The following is a 17,511-nucleotide window of genomic DNA, read 5'->3' as shown; positions in this document are numbered from 1 at the left end:
TCGTACGACTAATTAAACCCGTAGACATTTCGAGAAAAAATGCTGGCAAACCGGTGGGCACATGCGACAAGCTCCGCGAGGCAGTGGGTTTAGCACACACAGCTGTAGTGCAATATTACAAATTGGTATTTCAGGTGACGAGGAATCTACAATTTCCTTCTCTTTCTAAAGACAACAAATTCCGCATGGATTTTCAGAAATCCCAAAATTTGAATATCAATGGCGAAGATGGTGAAGATTGATTTCTTTAGCTGCTTTTCATAAATTTGCCCAAAAATCGAAATTGGCAGTTACCTCTCTGATAAAATGATAAAAGACGAGATGTGGAGAGGATCGATACGAATGTTTCAGAAAAACTAATATTACCGTCGGTGCGAGTCGACTTTCTCGCCTGGAAGAGGGAAGGACGTCAACAACATGATATTTAGCCGAATGTTGCTTCCAAAATCTGATAAAAACAGTCCTGAACGATCATTCCTAACGATGTAAGTTCAACGTATTTACAGCACTACCACATCAGGACTGCAGAGATCAATATCTTAAACATGATATTTAGCCGAATGTTGCTTCCAAATCTGATAAAACAGTTCTCAGTCCTGAATGATCATTCCTAACGATGTAAGTTCAATGTATTTACAGCACTACCACATCAGGACTACAAATATAATCAATATCTTAAAGGGCATGAGTAGTTTTCATCTTTATAAAAGTTGACATTTTATTCCATTAACGCAATAAATATTGCAATTAGTCCAAAGATTAATAAATGACTAAAAAATTATCCAAACGAGACACCGAACGAGTCTATGCGTACAATCCCTAAAAATGAACGAAATAAGACAGGCCGTATCCAAAAAATTCCCTATCACACTGTTATAGTCTTTTTCAGCAAGTGTGTTGTACCTATCCTGGTCATGTCCTCAAAAAAAGAGAAAGAAGCAGCATAAAGAATTAACAACACTCTCGTAGAATGACATCTCTACTTATGTAAGGTTTCAGCCCTTGACTGACAGATGGATGGATCAAAAAAGTTTCATCCGACCCGGATCGTGAATTCTGAATCTCACAAATATCCCTCGAGGATCACAAAAGCCTTTTTTCCATTTTCGAGTGCGCATACACGAGATTCAAAAAGATTAAAGAAGTAGTTCAAAGACAGACCAATCAAGTTGTTGCAATGTAAGAACTATCACTGAATATTCATGAATTGATAAATATAAGGAAATACTAAACAGGTTTCCTAGTTACGGATAGTGAGCTTGCGGATGATATGGATGAGAGTGATGACAATATATCTACTAGCTCCCGATTTCAATCTCATAGAAAGAGACGTTTGCTAATTTAATTTTCACTATACTGGCGGGAAAAAAAGACAAACTTGAGGTGAATTACGGGAAAGCGTTACTCGCGAAAAGCGTTACTCGATCTGCTGCCATTTACTGGGGGTCAATAAGTCTGCCGTTGCATACAGAACGAGTAAAATCAAAGGTTTATCATGAGAAACTGTATTTGATCAGTTACAATAGTCATTCCATGTAATTAAATATCACCATGACTAAAAACAAATTTGATTGCTAAGGGAGCAATCATAATCTGGTCACCATAGCAACATAGAAAAGGTGACTGAGACATCGATGAGTTTGGCAAATATGGAGGCCTATAATAACAGAACTCCAGCAAAGACACTGGCAACGGTGCCTTTTAACGAGATACAGGTCTATATGATATTTAACGACATGAAAATGGGTGACAGGAGCTGTCATGATTGGATATTGGTGGAATGGTGGGTGAAGGGGAGGATTTGTTGGTGAGGGAGAGGAACGGTGGGTGAGGGACAGGAACGGTGGTTGAGAGGGAGAGGAATGGTGGGTGAGGGAGAGGAACGGTGGGTGAGGGATGAACAGTGGATGAGGGAGAGGGACGGTGGGTGAGGGAGAGTAATGGTGGGTGAGGGAAAAGAATGGTGGGTGAGGAAGAGGAATGGGGGGTGAGGGAGAGAAAAGGTAGGTGAGGGAGAGGTATGGTGGTTGTGGGGAGGAATGGTGGATGAGGGGGAAGAATGGTGGTTGAGGGACAGGAATGGTGGGTGAGGGAGAGGAATGGTGGGTGGAAAGGAATGGTCAGGGTCAGTGATGGTAATGAATGATGGGTGAGGGGAGGGGAGGGGATGTTGGATGAGAGGGAGAATGGTGGGTGAGGGAGAGGAATGGTGGATGAGAGGGAGAATGGTGGGTGAGGGAGAGGAATGGTGGATGAGGAGGAACAGTGGGTGAGGGGGAGGAATTACTGAGGGTGAGGGACATAGCTCCATTGATTATACAGAGAAATATCTAGATATTATATCTTGTAGAGTTGCTTTCATAAACCACACTTCTCTGACCACCACAGGAAGGGAGAAGGACATAGGAGATATATGCATGTTTATATAGATCGATAGATAGATATACATGTTTATACAGTCATTGGAGGACATTTTAAGTTCAACCTGACAGTGCTTCATGTTAGGTTATCACTTCGCTATCGCTTCATGTTAGGTTATCTGTAATATATACTAGTGGTGTAAATAAGTAATGCCAGGTAGGCAGTCAATGTGGTGTGATGTGGGTGTCAAGGAGGGGGACGTGAAGGGAAAGGCATAGCAAATAAGAAGAGTGACATAAATATCGATAAATTATATCCATATAATACAGCTTCTGCTGCTTTAATTAATGCAATCAATATAGATTAATATTTAAAATACCTTACCTGTCAATTGATTTAGGATTGTTTGCGATACGATATGTCAAAATGCATCGTAATGGGTTCGGTCGTCACGCCACACTACGAGGGTTTTATTATACATAAAGGTTAACTTACTTCAGAAGATAAAGAATTTAAATGAGATTTACAACACATCAGTTAATATCTGGACACTTTACGGCAAATAGATCATAACAGAGCACGCAAGGGCAACTTACTTCTCCCTCCCCTGCTCCTCCCCTCATATGCCATCTCAAGAAATGAATTGATTTCAAAAAGAAAAGGGAACTTTTTTATCATAAGTGGAAACCAAAGTCAAGAAACATTCCCTTCCTTGGGCATTTCTTTTTTGGCTTATAATTTTTGCAACTTCAATGGTTGATTTGTTTCAATCTATTGCAGTTTATAAATCCTCTGACATATATATCACAGTGTTTAATTACTTTTTCTAATGAGAAGCATATCCAAAACGAAATAGCAGCTTAAATTGCAGGGAAGCTTAATACCGTTGGCTGCTGCCATGTGCAGAAGATAACAAGTAAATCCTTGGAGAACAATCTTTCTTGGCGGTGTTTGGAGTGGAACCAACAAAAACAGCAGAAAGCGATAGAATGAGTGATCAGAACATTATTTTGAATTATGGACTAGATTTCTCCCTCTAGATCGAAAACAAATTTATAAGAAATGAGTGAATGTCCTCTCCACCTCCTCCTCCCTCCCCTCCACCCCCCCCCCTGGCACAATAAAATGTAACAGCTGTATTAAGATGAATACAATTTCCAGTTTTAAATAAGGACTTTGAAACAACATCTGATAATGTCATTCAATAGCAAATAAATTTCCTGAGAGAAGGCTCCGTGTGAGTTCTTATGTGTGGTATAGATGAGCTAGCATGTATGAGAGCATGTATGTACGTGACTTAACCCCTGAGTCAAGATACTGAAGCATAATACACATGCACACACATTATCAATCATATACAGAACCACTGTGATAAATGCTAGTCACCTTGAATGGTACCCCCATCTTGCAAAAGCAATCACCTGACGCTAAACCAAGTGAAACGGACAGACATCCAACTCGGAAAATTGTCAGAAATATTGTGGGAGGAGGAGGAGGGGAGGTAGCTGAAATATGAACTATTAAGCAAAGTAATGAGAGGAAAACTCAAATTCTAGAGATATTAGGACAAGTCAGCCGTAAGAATTCCTCGTGAAATAAAAGAGGCAGTGGGGAGAGTAAAGAGAACGGTTACAGCTGAAATGATCACATCCATTTAAACTGCATCCGGTTCTGTCCAAATGACAGCTCATAACTATCTCACCCATCATAAACAAAGATTGGAATTGAAACAAAGTTTGGAGAGTAGTATTCCGACACATCAGGACTTAAAAAGAGTTAACTTTATTCTCCCAATCGAAAGACAATACAGTCAATTTCTTAACATTTTTTTTCATTTGTAGAGATATCAATTTTCGCAGCTAAAATAATTCAAACATTGTTTTTTCTTCAACTCCTTTCCTTGAGTTTGTGACCTCTTCAAACTGGCAAATTTGCAGGAATTGAAGAGTGATTTTCAACCAAACTAGAAAAAGCCAAGAAATTAAAAAAATTACTAAAAACTAAGACTGCAATTATTTACTGAATTCATAATTTGGTAAATATGATAAGTCAATTAAGTAGCTATTTTACCTTTAAATAACTGAATATGAGAATATCATTGAAGTTGAATGTTATAAAAAAAAACCACCAACATCTGTATTGAATGGGTGTGTTAAAAAGACATGTTACATGGGTGGATTACTTATTGCCTAACATGACATTAATAGTACTTCTACTGTACCTAGCCTAGCCATAGCCTAGGTAGATACATTTTTGAGTGTTATATTTTACTGAAACAAGAGAGTATTACTTCAGTAATATTGAAATTGATCGAACTAAGTCAACTTCTCAGATTCAGTCACCAAACTGAAGGTTAATCACAGTGAGTGTGATTAATGAATTTGAATGAGCTTTTAACACATTACATATCAAAGACACTTCAAAACATATTGAATGTTATATATCAACTTGTTTCGGTAGTCTCCATCACAAAAAAAACGGTGTACTAGTTCATGTGACACATCTATCTGATTCAATAATGGGTGATACAATATAAATTAACGGCCACTTTGTTGAACTACTATATGACTAGTACTGTTTAACAAATTTATTCTCCGTAAATCTAGGCCGATATATCAACACAGTTCAATGAGCTATGCTTTGTCGCCTCAGACTCATCCCAAAATTGGTCACCCTTGACCTTACTGGAGTAGGACAGTATTTTCTAAGAAACAAATATTGGCAACAAACCTTGCCAAATATACTGACAATGGCTTCCCCTTAAAAGCTCACTGATATTTCCTGAAGGTGAATCAGCCTAATGGTACGTCTTTACCAATCAACGTAATCTTTCTAACATCTGCTTCCTAATTGATTTTGGTATTTGCCAGCAAATTTATCCATCTCTGTGAGTCACCATTTTGTTTAAACTACCAATTAACAGTAGAGTAATTAGATTGTGGTCCCTTAACGTGCAAACATTAAACCGTGCTCACTAAAACCAGGAACATTTAAGCGCTGCCACTGGTTAGTAATGGACCAGACTCCCATCGATAAAAGAGTGGGCATAAAATTCAGAAACCAGAACAGCGTGTGACTAGTGAATTTTTAATAAAGTACCGTTCAGGGAAAAATTTATCAAAAATGATATACCAAAATGTTAGATACAAAAAAAAAAAAATGGAAAAATTGTGACATAAATGCATAGATGTCTAGCAGTGTTTGTGCACCATACCATTTGCATTATTGTATGAGAAGTAAACTTCATGACGCTCAAAACTGCGAAGCAATAGTTTGAATTATTTCTTGCCCTTTGTACTAGGGTAGAATATGCTCGGTGTATAATGAAATTAAAAACTTTGCTGTGTTAGAGTATTATTACTGACTGTGGTTTTTAAAAAGGTGGAATGTTGCTGTAAGACATGCAACATACTCGACAATCGGCTGCCTCTGAAACTATTTCAACATCAGCTCTGCTACAAATATAAACCAATGAAAAAAAAAAACATACCTTAAACTTCTTGACACAGAGTAGAGGCATCTCCACAAATTCTAGAATTCCATGTTTATGGTGAAAAAATATTTTTACCAAAGTTCCTCAAGAAAAAAGCCTGCTTATATATATATTGAAAATGTTTACGTTCAGAACAAAAGTACTTGTTTGACGAAGACCTCTGAACCGATGTCTCTCAAAGACTCCCCCCTTTTTTTGCCGATGGCTTGAGAGCCGACCGCCGCCGACGACGTAGAAAATGGGTCCTCTCGGACTTGTTTGTAAATAGTTCTTGTTCCTCTGTACGATGTATCAAATGTCCCATTAACAAGATGGGCATTCTAGAATTTCCAATGTTCACAAAGTTCATTCATATTCCTGCTCAATTTATACCGACACTGATCGTACACAAGAAAAAAAACACTCGCGGAGAATGTTTACCACCAAGAAAACGTGATGGCCTTCTTAACATGATCTAGCCTATTAGGTATGTGTAGAAATTCGTTTTTCTTTAAAACATTCAGTTTCTAAGTGGCGAGGAGCGTTGTAGGAGAGCATGTCATTACTGAGGATAAAGTGAAGCAACAAGCAAGATGCTGACTAGATGAGCACCTGTTTATCGTAATCAAACCTCGTCTACGCCGATGAGACAGACACAACATCTCGTGGACCTCATCGGTGTCGAGGGAGAGAGAAGAGGAGGCTCCTGAAGAGACAGCGAGGGAGCTCCATGGACTCAGACTTTACACCTTCCACACGCAGCTAGGTGAGTTATTATATTGTTATTGTGCTCGTAAAACGCACAAGATGACAAGGTTTTCCCCCCTACCGTTTGATATCACAAACAAACACAATTCCCCTCCCAGAGGACGTTATTCAAATATCAAATTGCTGCCAGAAACTGTTTTTTCATGGCAGTAATAAACCACAAACAGAATCATCCACAAAGGTTGCAGAAAGGAAAAAAATTGCCAGCGATGATAAAAAGGAACACTTTGCAGTGTCTCGCTTCCTACTCTCGACGACAAATAAATTTATAAGAATCCAAACGTTAAAAATCAGCGGAGCTTAACATATAACGAAAATCTTGCTAGCAGTAGCAATCCAACGTAGAATAGAAATGTACAAAAGGGAATGCACATGATCAAGACTTAAGTACATTTTGATTGTTTGAATGAAACTCAATCAGCTACTTGTTCTAGTTTTTTTTTGGGGGGGGGTGGCTTCTTCTTTTTCTCAGATAGAAACTAACAAATGTGTGTGTTTCCTCACAAAAAAATTCATACAGTTGTCCTATAGACATATCAAACATGAAAGTCACGAGATGTTGATAAGTTAAGTAAAACGTAAGCTGAAGAGAAGAAAAAGAAAAAAACAGGTGCAACTTTAACCTGATTTTTCTTGCGAATTGGTTTAAAGAACGACAAGCTTGATATACTATGTCATTGCACATTGCGTGGTCATTGGAACCAGAAACAGAACACGAAAGAGGCAGAAATCAGCAGAGAAACGAGTTGAAATCAACCGGAATATTGCTTACTCCTCACAAAATGAAAGGGTTTTATTTCCTACATATATATACGGAATGTCAATGAGATTATGCCACAAGAAGTGCTTGATATAACTAATAAAGGTAATGCTTGTGCTGATGGTATGAGGAGACAGGTACAGCATAGCAATATGAATTTTTCATACACCTCTATCATATGTACAGCACTGATGCACAGACACCAAGGCCAGGAGATATGCAGATCCCACGAATTAATTCAGTGACTAGAACATATAACAACCTAAATATCCAAATTTCAAAAGATGATAGAAAATAATACACTGATGTGGTTAAACACACGCAAAGATGGGCGTTTATTTAACTCCTTAAATTGACTCTCTCCTCCAATATTATTAACGGTAAAGTGTATACGTTATCTGGCAAAATATCCCAGCTAAAATAAAGAGATGCCTGCTTGACTGATCGCATGCATGCGTGCTACCTGTAGAGCCTCAGCACAGGAGAAACGACTGTATATACATACACTCCCTGTTTACTCCCCTCGACCCGAAAACAGAAAATACTGCCGATTATCACCGAAACGAAGAGAATATATGTGTGTGCAGTGACGGAATATTCAAACCGTTATCATGAATATTTCAAAAACCTCAACATGCTGATGAAAGATGTCTAGTTTCTGCTTCAACATGTTGCATGCAAAGTAATCATATGCTCCGACATTACATCCCTCCCCCCCCCCCCCCAGTGGCCTGAATTTTACACGCATAGGTTGCTAATCAAATTGCTTATGCCTGCTAGGTTCAAGACGAGAGTTCAAGTTAAATTAGCTGTCAGAGAGGGCTGGAAACCTACTTCTCCGTTGACATATAACGAATCGCTCTCCCTTTTCCAGACGAGCTTGCCTCTTTATTGATTACAGATAAGATGGAGATATGAATAAAACATCCTTCCATAATAAAATATGTATGCTAAATACTACACAAAAATGAAATAATGAAGGATATAATCATCACAGCAAGTTAAAGAAAAATATGGAATATCCATGAGCAAAGACTAGTTTAGTTATTTAAACATTCCATCTCGGTGTCAAATAATCCCAGTAATAAACCAGCACCAGTAACTGGTCATCAATCCAAACACCAATCTGCACTAATCACAACAAACACCAGCACTAGCACCATGTAACTGATACCTAACACCATGCAACAGGTACTTGGCACCATACAACTGGTGCCTGACACCATTTAAAATCAGATCAGCTACTCATCAGAAACCAGCTTAAGGCTCCATATAGTGTATAATGGATATTAATATTGTTCCCAATTGATATGGAAGTATACAACCCAACAATAAATAATTTAACCCAACTTATACCTGTAAATTTTATCTTACCTCCTTCCTCCCCCCACCCCTTTCTGAAATTCCCACATTTAACAAGTGAATGTACAGTAGTGTACGTAATATGCAATCACATGTTGAAGATGAAAAGAATGCTTGGTTAGCACAACCAAAAGTAAAAGCAAGAATTTGAAATTTTGAAAAACTTTCTTCACTAATTGAAAATTGACTAGTCAATGTAATGAACTTGTTCTATGCAGGAATATGTACAATATAATGTTCAGATTTACGTAAAATTTACAATTTTTTCCCCTTTTAAATACTTTGTTTACTAAATTTTACTACGTAAAATTTACTTTTGAAAGTGGTTACCCCTAAACACCTCAGAGCACTGTCATCTACGGTCAGATTTAGTAGCTACATTTATCTATTTATTGCTAAAAGCTCTCCAGATGTAATGCCCCACCTATAGCCTCCTTTCACCCTCAAGGCTAAGCCAATTCCACAACCACCACTCATCCCTTCCACCAACCTCCCCCCCCCCCTCCCAACTTCTCACTTCCAACCATGTCCCCCAAAATGGTAATAAATCAGAATTTAATTATGCAAATTGTTGTTGTCGACCTCTTGAAGACACACAGTCGAGAAAGCAGGACATCATACATAATTTGATAACCTTAAATTTGGTTTCAATTTGCGTGCTGGCGCTGCCTGGGTGTAATTGGTTAATAGCCTCAGTGTTGTCAGCATTAAACATGGTGGCCCAACAAGCACAAAATCTTTAAGGAGGGCAGTTCAATGACTTCTGTGCAATATTTTGTTAATTTGTAAATGTTATCACTATGACCATGAAAAATACATACGGAAGTCACTGCTCTGTTGTCATGGTGATGCTCTTCTGTATCTATGTCCATTAGACCTCGAAACGTGAATTCCCAAAAACACGCTCTACACACATAAACACAGACATACAGTACACGCACGCACGCACGCACACACACACATACACAAGACCCAAGTGGACATAAAAATATTGCGTCTACGTGACCATTATTTCTATATTATAGCCTGCCTAATAAGTGCCAGAGTTTTTCGCACTGAAATTACCTTATTGCGGGTGATATATCTACTTACCTGGGCCATCTTCAGATATATACTGTACGTCTCACCAAAGATTCAATGCAGGGTTATAAATTCCAAAATTTAAGCTGATATATATTCCAGTATATTCCAATATATTTCCACTTGAACGTTTTGCTTTACTGAAGAATCCACAATGCACACAAAATAAAAACTGTCACATGTCAAAAAATTTAGCATTGTACTTCACCATCCTCTGGGAAAGTGGCTTTAATTGTTTCACTCAGGTCAAGCTCAAAGCTATTTTGAGCTGTTGCTGCATCAATAAGGGCTTTGGCCTTCTAGGCAACACTAATCCGTACAAATAGCTTGAGCGTCACAAGTCCTTCAAACAATATGCAGGTATTAAAACAGAAGTCTTCTTCCACACAAGAACCTGTTCAGCTTTCTTTTGAACTCACACCATGATCACCACAGATGTATACAATATACTGTATATAGTTTTGATGTTCACATAGTTAAGGCAAGCCTACCAGTTTTATACTACTACTACTACTCTCCACCTACAGTAAGCATCAATGCTGAGGTACTATGGTATTTTATTATTACAGGCACACTCTACCTGACCCTACACAAACAAAGCTCAACAGGTGCTAGTGAGAGGAAAAAAGGGTCTTCATTCGAATAGCTGAAAGCATCATAGAAGCACAGCAAATTCAACTCCATTCAGACATGATACACAACACTATAGTGATTGGTATACACACAAACAGCCCTAGCTTGTAAACACCCCCTTGTGAATGTATAGCTCCAAATAGTGAACTTTGACTGTAAAAATTCACTCCATGGTAACAGAGTAGCCAGCCAGCTAAACTATTTTAATGACATGTTTTGTACAACACAGAACTTTGAGGTATAGTAAAGGTACAATACACTGTTATCCCAATGGACAAGAATGTTACCATTGACAGTTTAACTACAATGATATATATTGAACAACAGCTGTAGACCTGAACATATGAAATAAGGAACAATAAAAACAAATGTCCCTAAGAGTTTTAAGAGAGTGCTTGAAATTAGTCCACACAGACCAGTCCTCTGAGGTTAGTAATCTATGTACTATGAAAACAGAAATATGCTATGAAATCCACATCTGCTAAAATTGAATATGGATATTAGAATATCTCAAAGGTACCAATCCATCAGAATTTAAGATGCCATATGTTGTACACAGGTGGTTTTACTGAGGGTTTCCTTCCTGCAATATATAACATGTATGTGGTACATTACATGGCTAAAAAGCACTGCACACTAATGAAGATTCCTTTATCGGTATATTTCACGTACTGACTGTAAAATCCATCCAAGGGAATAATTGTCATTACTCTGAAAATTTCCTTTTATCCTTAGCAACAAAACCAGTATGTGAGAATATTATCTCCAAGGTATCAAAAAGGCAGGACTCCACCAGAAAATAAACCTGTTACCACTGACCAAATACATACACATCTAACTGTGTACACTATTCTCCTTGACACACACATATACACACTCTCTCTATCTCTCTTACTGTAAGTATAAACTCCCAAGCTGGTTAAATTTTACCAATTGTTCTTACAGCTTGCTATAATTCACTCTCCTATAAATAGACAACCCTCCACTCACAACAGATTCCAGAGTTAACAAATTGAATTTCCCAATGACCTTTCACCTTTTCTATAGTTCATAAAATCCTTTCCTGACTCGGATGCTTCTTTCGTACACACTCAACTGTAAGTTTGACATGACAACGGTTCCTTATTTATTTATTTTTGAATTCTACATTTTCTAAAATTTACGCCTTTCGATATATAATAATTTAGAGGCATGAAAAGCAAGTAAGAATCCTTCACTACATGCTTAAAAACATTCACACGAAGCAAACAGAAAATATTTCCACCTTGAGAAATTTTCAACTCAAATGAGGAGGCCTAAAAAAACAACATATATATATAAAGCAATGGGCACAAATCATTCGGTCTAGGTGCCCTCCTCCACAAACTTGCTTCTGCACTTTTCATGTATATTAATACCCCTATAGATAGACTAAATAATCAAAACTTTTTTGAAGTATTTCCTTTTTTCCAATTATCCCTGAAAGCCAATTGCAGCAACCTTGACTGGAGTATTAGCACAATTACTGTAGATGAATTGGAATGGTAGCACACGTTCAACACCAGTCCCATTCAACCCTGTGTGACCATTCTTTTATATGTCACAATTTATAAGAATAAGGCTGTCACTGTTTCACTGATTTTTTTCTCCCCTCGGCTCCTCCTCCCCGAGACCTTGGAGCCGAGTATATTTGACTAATATTTTTGCTTGTTTACAGAGATAGCAGCGGTAGGCCTTGCTCGCTCGGGTACGTATAATGCACTTTATCAATCACAGTCTGGGAAACTTAATCTCAGAAATGTTACTGCCTTTTTTCTTTTTTTTTTGCTACTTTTCTATTTTCGTCATATTTTCCAACAGATAGAAAATCAGATGTTCCATAATATTTGTCATCTGACAGAGAAATAAGATGTGGCTCTTAGGATGTATGCATTTAAAAAAAAGTCCTGTCCAATTCACCAAAGCAGTGTTGTGAAATAAAAACACCTTTGTTAAAAAGGACTATCTGTACTTCAACATCATAAACATGTGTTACCACAAGAGCTGACAATGTATTTCATAAACAGGACATTAATACAACATTTTCTGCAAGTTACCATAGCAACAGTATGCATACAAAGATAGACTACATTAAATACGTTGGACTATAAAATGTTAGACTATACTGCACAATACTATATTTCTAAACCTTCAATAATGGCAATGGGTTGTTGCTGAAATATTATACAGTTATACATGTCAAGCTGTAATTTTTATCCAATGTTTCACAACAGAAAATATGCTAGTTACCAGTATTACATTAATTTACAGAATAATTTTCTGTAAACTTTTCTAAAAATTGAAATAGACATTTTTCATCGATTTGGGTAAAAATAAATTGTTTATATTCTCTTTTGGTATTTAACTAAAACCACATGACCCACTCAAGTTTTGACAGTATACACCCTTCATTAATTTTAAACCGATCATGATATCCGATTTATTGATTTATGTTTCGTTGTTAAAGTAATTATGTTAACGACATGTATATAGTTACAACTTGATATAAATACTGCATATCTTGGCTTTATAACACTAAATATTGTATTTTCTTTCTTTTCTGCTCTTTTCTATCTTGAATTATTTACCAATAAAGGACTCTGTTAAGGTACAATCTTCCAAAGAAACCTACAGACTAACAATCATCTGGTTATCACATTTTGTCTACGTTTTTTCCCTCCCTCTTCTGATTACTGAAATATTTAGGAAAGGTTGAAAGCGCACTAGACATGCACTCGTCCTAATATCATTACACAATGGATGGTTGAATGCACGATAGTTTTTACGCTCGCTGTATCTTTCTAAACCACGCACAAACACTGTACATAGAGAAAACATTTCACTAGTTTATGTTGACAGTATATATATATGACTGTATACGGACCTCTGCACACACAGGTTCATATAATATACAATTGTGCAGAAATCATCCACATTTACACAACTGATGAACCTCAAAACCCTCCCTCCCCTCTCCCTAATCATATTATAAAAGGACATATTCAGATTGAAAACAATGGTGCAGATCGGGGTGAGATTTGGAAAGATACTGATGATGTAAGGAAAGCTTAAACGACCAAGCCCAAATCACTATCCTAGCGATGGACAGAGAACAAATGCCACAATCTTGAGAGCTCTGACAACACTAAATATTCTAATAAACAACATTTTACAACAGCAAAGAAAGGTCATCAAAATCATGTGTTTCTTAGATTTTGCGAGAAATTTTTTCCGATCGTATCAGTTTGTAAATTCTGTACCATGCTTTTATAACACAAACAGAGAGACAGTTTATTATAAACAGTAGCTGTGTCAAACCAGCGCTAAACGAAATCATGCATGAAGTGCATGGACGACTACAACAAGATTCTTTACATCGATGGGTGGAGAAAACAAGAGAGGGGGAGGAAAGGGGAGGAGAGGGGGAAGGGAACGATGCCTCCCTGCCATCAATGTAATATACATGACAACCGAATAATAGGCTTACGGTATCGCTGGAATACAAAGAGAAATGATTCTGAAATATTTCAAACTATTTAACAATTTCAAAAAATGTCATGTTTCATATTGAAACTTACAAGTATTTTTTTCCATATTCGTTATACAAGAAAACAAGAAAGACAATTAAAAAGAAAAGAAGCTGCATTTCATCTCAAAAAAGATTCATCTTCCCCTTCTATTCTTTAAACAAGTTTTTATTTCCCGTTGCGCCGTTTCTCTGGCAAGGATGTAGCTTTGTCATAATTTCTTCGTCTGTGCCCTATATCACATTTAGGACTCTGTAGCCAGTGAGAAAGGTCAATGCTAGGCTATTTATTATGACAGTGATATATGTTTACTGTCTTCCATCAAAACTGATTCTTCTAAAACCAAAAGAATTTAAACTACGGCCGGCCCCGGGATTTACAGAGCTTAAACTGTTTAGAGTGCAGATTTTAACTGAGGCTTCATTCAAGAATTTCCAGAAGAGATTATTATGGATTTTCCATTTATACAAATTATACATATCGCACTTCATCTAAATAACTACGCCAACTGCGTTTCTTTTCTAAAGAAATTCGTCACTTACTGTAAGTTTGGTTTTAATTAATCAGATATTGTAGACACTATCTTATTGGAGACACCCCCCCCCCCCAAAAAAAAAATCTAGTGGTAAGTTTCCATACAGTCTCTGAGTTCCTTCACCTATGACAGGGTTACATTTGAATCATCTTTTATCACAGGCGATTTTTTTTTTTTCAAACATACATAATGCTACACAATTTACATAATGTAAAATTACTACTTCTGAGAATCCTGTCAAATTTGATGGATGGATTCCATCGATGTCAGCATGTTAAAGGAACCATGCACCAGAGATAATCGTAATTACTACTTTACAAAAAAAACAAAAACAAAACTTCAACAAAAGATGAAAATTGAAAATGCAATTTTGAGGGCTGTATCAAACATTCACATGGGAGATATTTTCTTTATCGCAGTTGGTAGGTGCTTTGGCTCTGACAGCCTTCCAAATGAACAGCTTTTTATTAGTAAGAAGGTTGTACCGATCAAACTCTTGTATCCTGAAGGATTTTTTGTGATGATAAATCAATAATAAATAGCAAATTATAACAAATGCTACCAGAAATATCACCAGCACATAGGTTTGCCACTGTCACTTTTTATAGAGCTGTTACGTGGTCCTGTTATTTCTTTACATTTTTTTTACAGAATTAATTTTATTATTGTTAAAAAATGTCCTGCTTGATGTTACTTACTCAAAACATATTACAAAGGTACAAGTAATTTGCAGTATTTGCATTTTTAAATCCCTATCCCCTTCCCACCCTCCATCCTTCCGCTCCACCCACTCCCCCCCCCCCCCGAACTCTCGATTCAATGACTATTATGACTTTTAAGTGTCGTCAATCAAATCAAAGATCATCCAACCACGCACAATTAAACAAACAAAAATACTTTTTGAAGAAAAAGTCGCCCAGGTAAGAACCTGGGCACGAAAACCAAACAACCGAACGACTGATCCGCTCAGTCAACCCCAGTCCCCTTGCATCGGGACTGTGACTGTGTGATCAACGTCAGGTGTGTATCACGATACCCCTCGAAAGGGAACAGATACTACACATGATCTTAGCCAAAAGGCCGAGAAGCGAAAATCTTCACAAGAACGAAATATCGAGAAGTACCTGATGAATTTTGAACATAGAAATTTTTGTCCTCATATCAATCAGCTGTGACAATGTGAAGAGTCATTCAATTTGAAACAAAAAGGCAATTTTTTCCACACTTTTAGGGTACTTCTCTCATAGCAATTTTTATAACTGCAATTTATTGATAGGATTTCTGTGAATTTTCTAGCATTTTTTCCACCTTTCATCTATTCTCTTTATACACACAATCAGATTTACCCTCATCATCATCATCATCATCATTATTCTATTATTGATCCAAGTTTTATCAATATTAGATAACTTTTTTATTCTCATCTGAGTCGACAATTTTTCGGAGTGATCAATTTCTCACCGATCCTGACGTAAGTTGGCAAACTGTTGTCACAGAGCTGGCAATAAAGTCTCATTTACTATTTTCCATAAAGATGAATATACTACGGAGAATATCAACCCCAGGACTCTAAAATTACCACACCGTCCTTGTGATCTATTCAATAACCTTTCAAAAATTAGGCATGGGTAGACCCAAGATATGAATAAAATATCACGTCAGATAGGAGTACTCCTTCAAGATCTTCAAAAATAGAGGATTGCTGAATATATACCACCTATAGATGACAGAAGAGTTGGCTTAAAAGACCGTCTATGAATCTTGACGGGCAAATTTCCTCCGTTTTTTTTTTTTTTTTTTTTGGAGATGGCCGACTGGATCATTCCAGACACTAATTGTGTGAAAAGTAAGATGTTTGGTCGCCATGAATTTCTCAAACCGAGTGAGTTACTATGACCATGAAATTTTAAGACATCCTTTAAGAATGTTTCGCCGAATAACGGTTAAATCGCAACTAAGCAATGGATCTTTTCAGTTCTATATATTTCACTGCTCCAGGACTATTTCATGTAAACACAAATTTGGAAAAATTTCACAATTTTTCTATTTTTTTCCATCTTTTGTGATGACTTGACTATATATTGTTACATTACCTCACAAACAACATTGAAAGATTTATCAAATTATAGATTTGAAAAAGCTGTTTAAAGGGGGACTATCTTAAAACCTGGGATTAAGCATTAGAAAACTTTACTTTATCTTGTTGGACTATGAACTATATTACACAAAGTTTCTACCTGCAGTTATCCCTTAAAGCAAACCTGTGGTCTCAGACACCCTTCAGCCCATTATTTCCCCCCCCCCTCCTCATTACCCCTCCCCTTCCCCCATCATGCCGACCCCACTAGTAGGGATTTTCCTATGAGGGTTCAGATTCCATGTAGATGTTCTCGTAATCTCACTTAGCAGTCGCTTCTCCAATGACTTTCATTTAATACATCCACAGCAGTTCACACACATATTTCAGAATTAAAGAGGCTAGCTGTTAACAACCAACTCCAGCCGTCCTTGTTTTCAACATTTGTTTATATATATCATCTTCATTTCAAGAGCCATCAGAAAGCACCAATACTCCTTTCTCCTGGACATACCCATGCCCCTCTCCTCTTGTCCTCTAACCTATCCCCCGATCCCTGCCCCTCTCCTCTCTTCTCTTCTCCTCTCCTCTCACTCATACAAATCCTCAATCTTTTCTATATCCCTGTAACCTCCCTCATGTTATTAAAAAATTATCTCATTTTGCAAGTTTAATGTTATGAACCCAGTCAAAGTACTTTTACATGTAAAGAAAAATGACATAAAATTTCAGATTTAAATTTTCACTCTTTAGTATGTACACTGTGGCTGCGCCTCCACATATACCCCTCCAGTATTCACAGCACAGCACTAGACACTAACATTGATAGACTGTGTATACCAACATTTAATATGAAGAATTAATAGCCCCAATCACGCAAGGCCAGCCATTTTTTAATACAGGTTTCATTGCCTTTAA

The 17,511-nt window shown here is 37.1% G+C and overlaps 1 protein-coding gene and 1 pseudogene across 17 annotated transcripts in view; both read right to left on the bottom strand.

The window, feature by feature from the left end:
• Positions 1–17,511, bottom strand: part of LOC139975392 (disks large homolog 1-like) — a 155,108-nt gene that overhangs the window by 78,689 nt on the left and 58,908 nt on the right. The window contains exon 1 of one of the 17 annotated variants that reach the window (XM_071983346.1): positions 9,816–10,795. The exons of 13 other annotated variants lie outside the window; for them this stretch is intronic. In XM_071983346.1, coding sequence (XP_071839447.1) covers positions 9,816–9,824 — 9 coding nt within the window. In that variant the 5' untranslated portion in view covers positions 9,825–10,795. Of the gene's footprint in view, positions 1–5,851; positions 5,897–9,815; positions 10,796–17,511 lie in introns of those variants that run through there. 3 more of the 17 variants (XM_071983354.1, XM_071983355.1, XM_071983344.1) reach the window with 3 other exon arrangements.
• LOC139975475 (U2 spliceosomal RNA) lies at positions 15,406–15,608 on the bottom strand (annotated as a pseudogene).

This window comes from Apostichopus japonicus, chromosome 10, assembly GCF_037975245.1.
Source record: "Apostichopus japonicus isolate 1M-3 chromosome 10, ASM3797524v1, whole genome shotgun sequence".
NCBI lineage: Eukaryota > Metazoa > Echinodermata > Holothuroidea > Aspidochirotida > Stichopodidae > Apostichopus > Apostichopus japonicus.
Note: the sequence above shows the minus strand (reverse complement) of the source record. Positions and strands in the feature narration are given on the sequence as shown.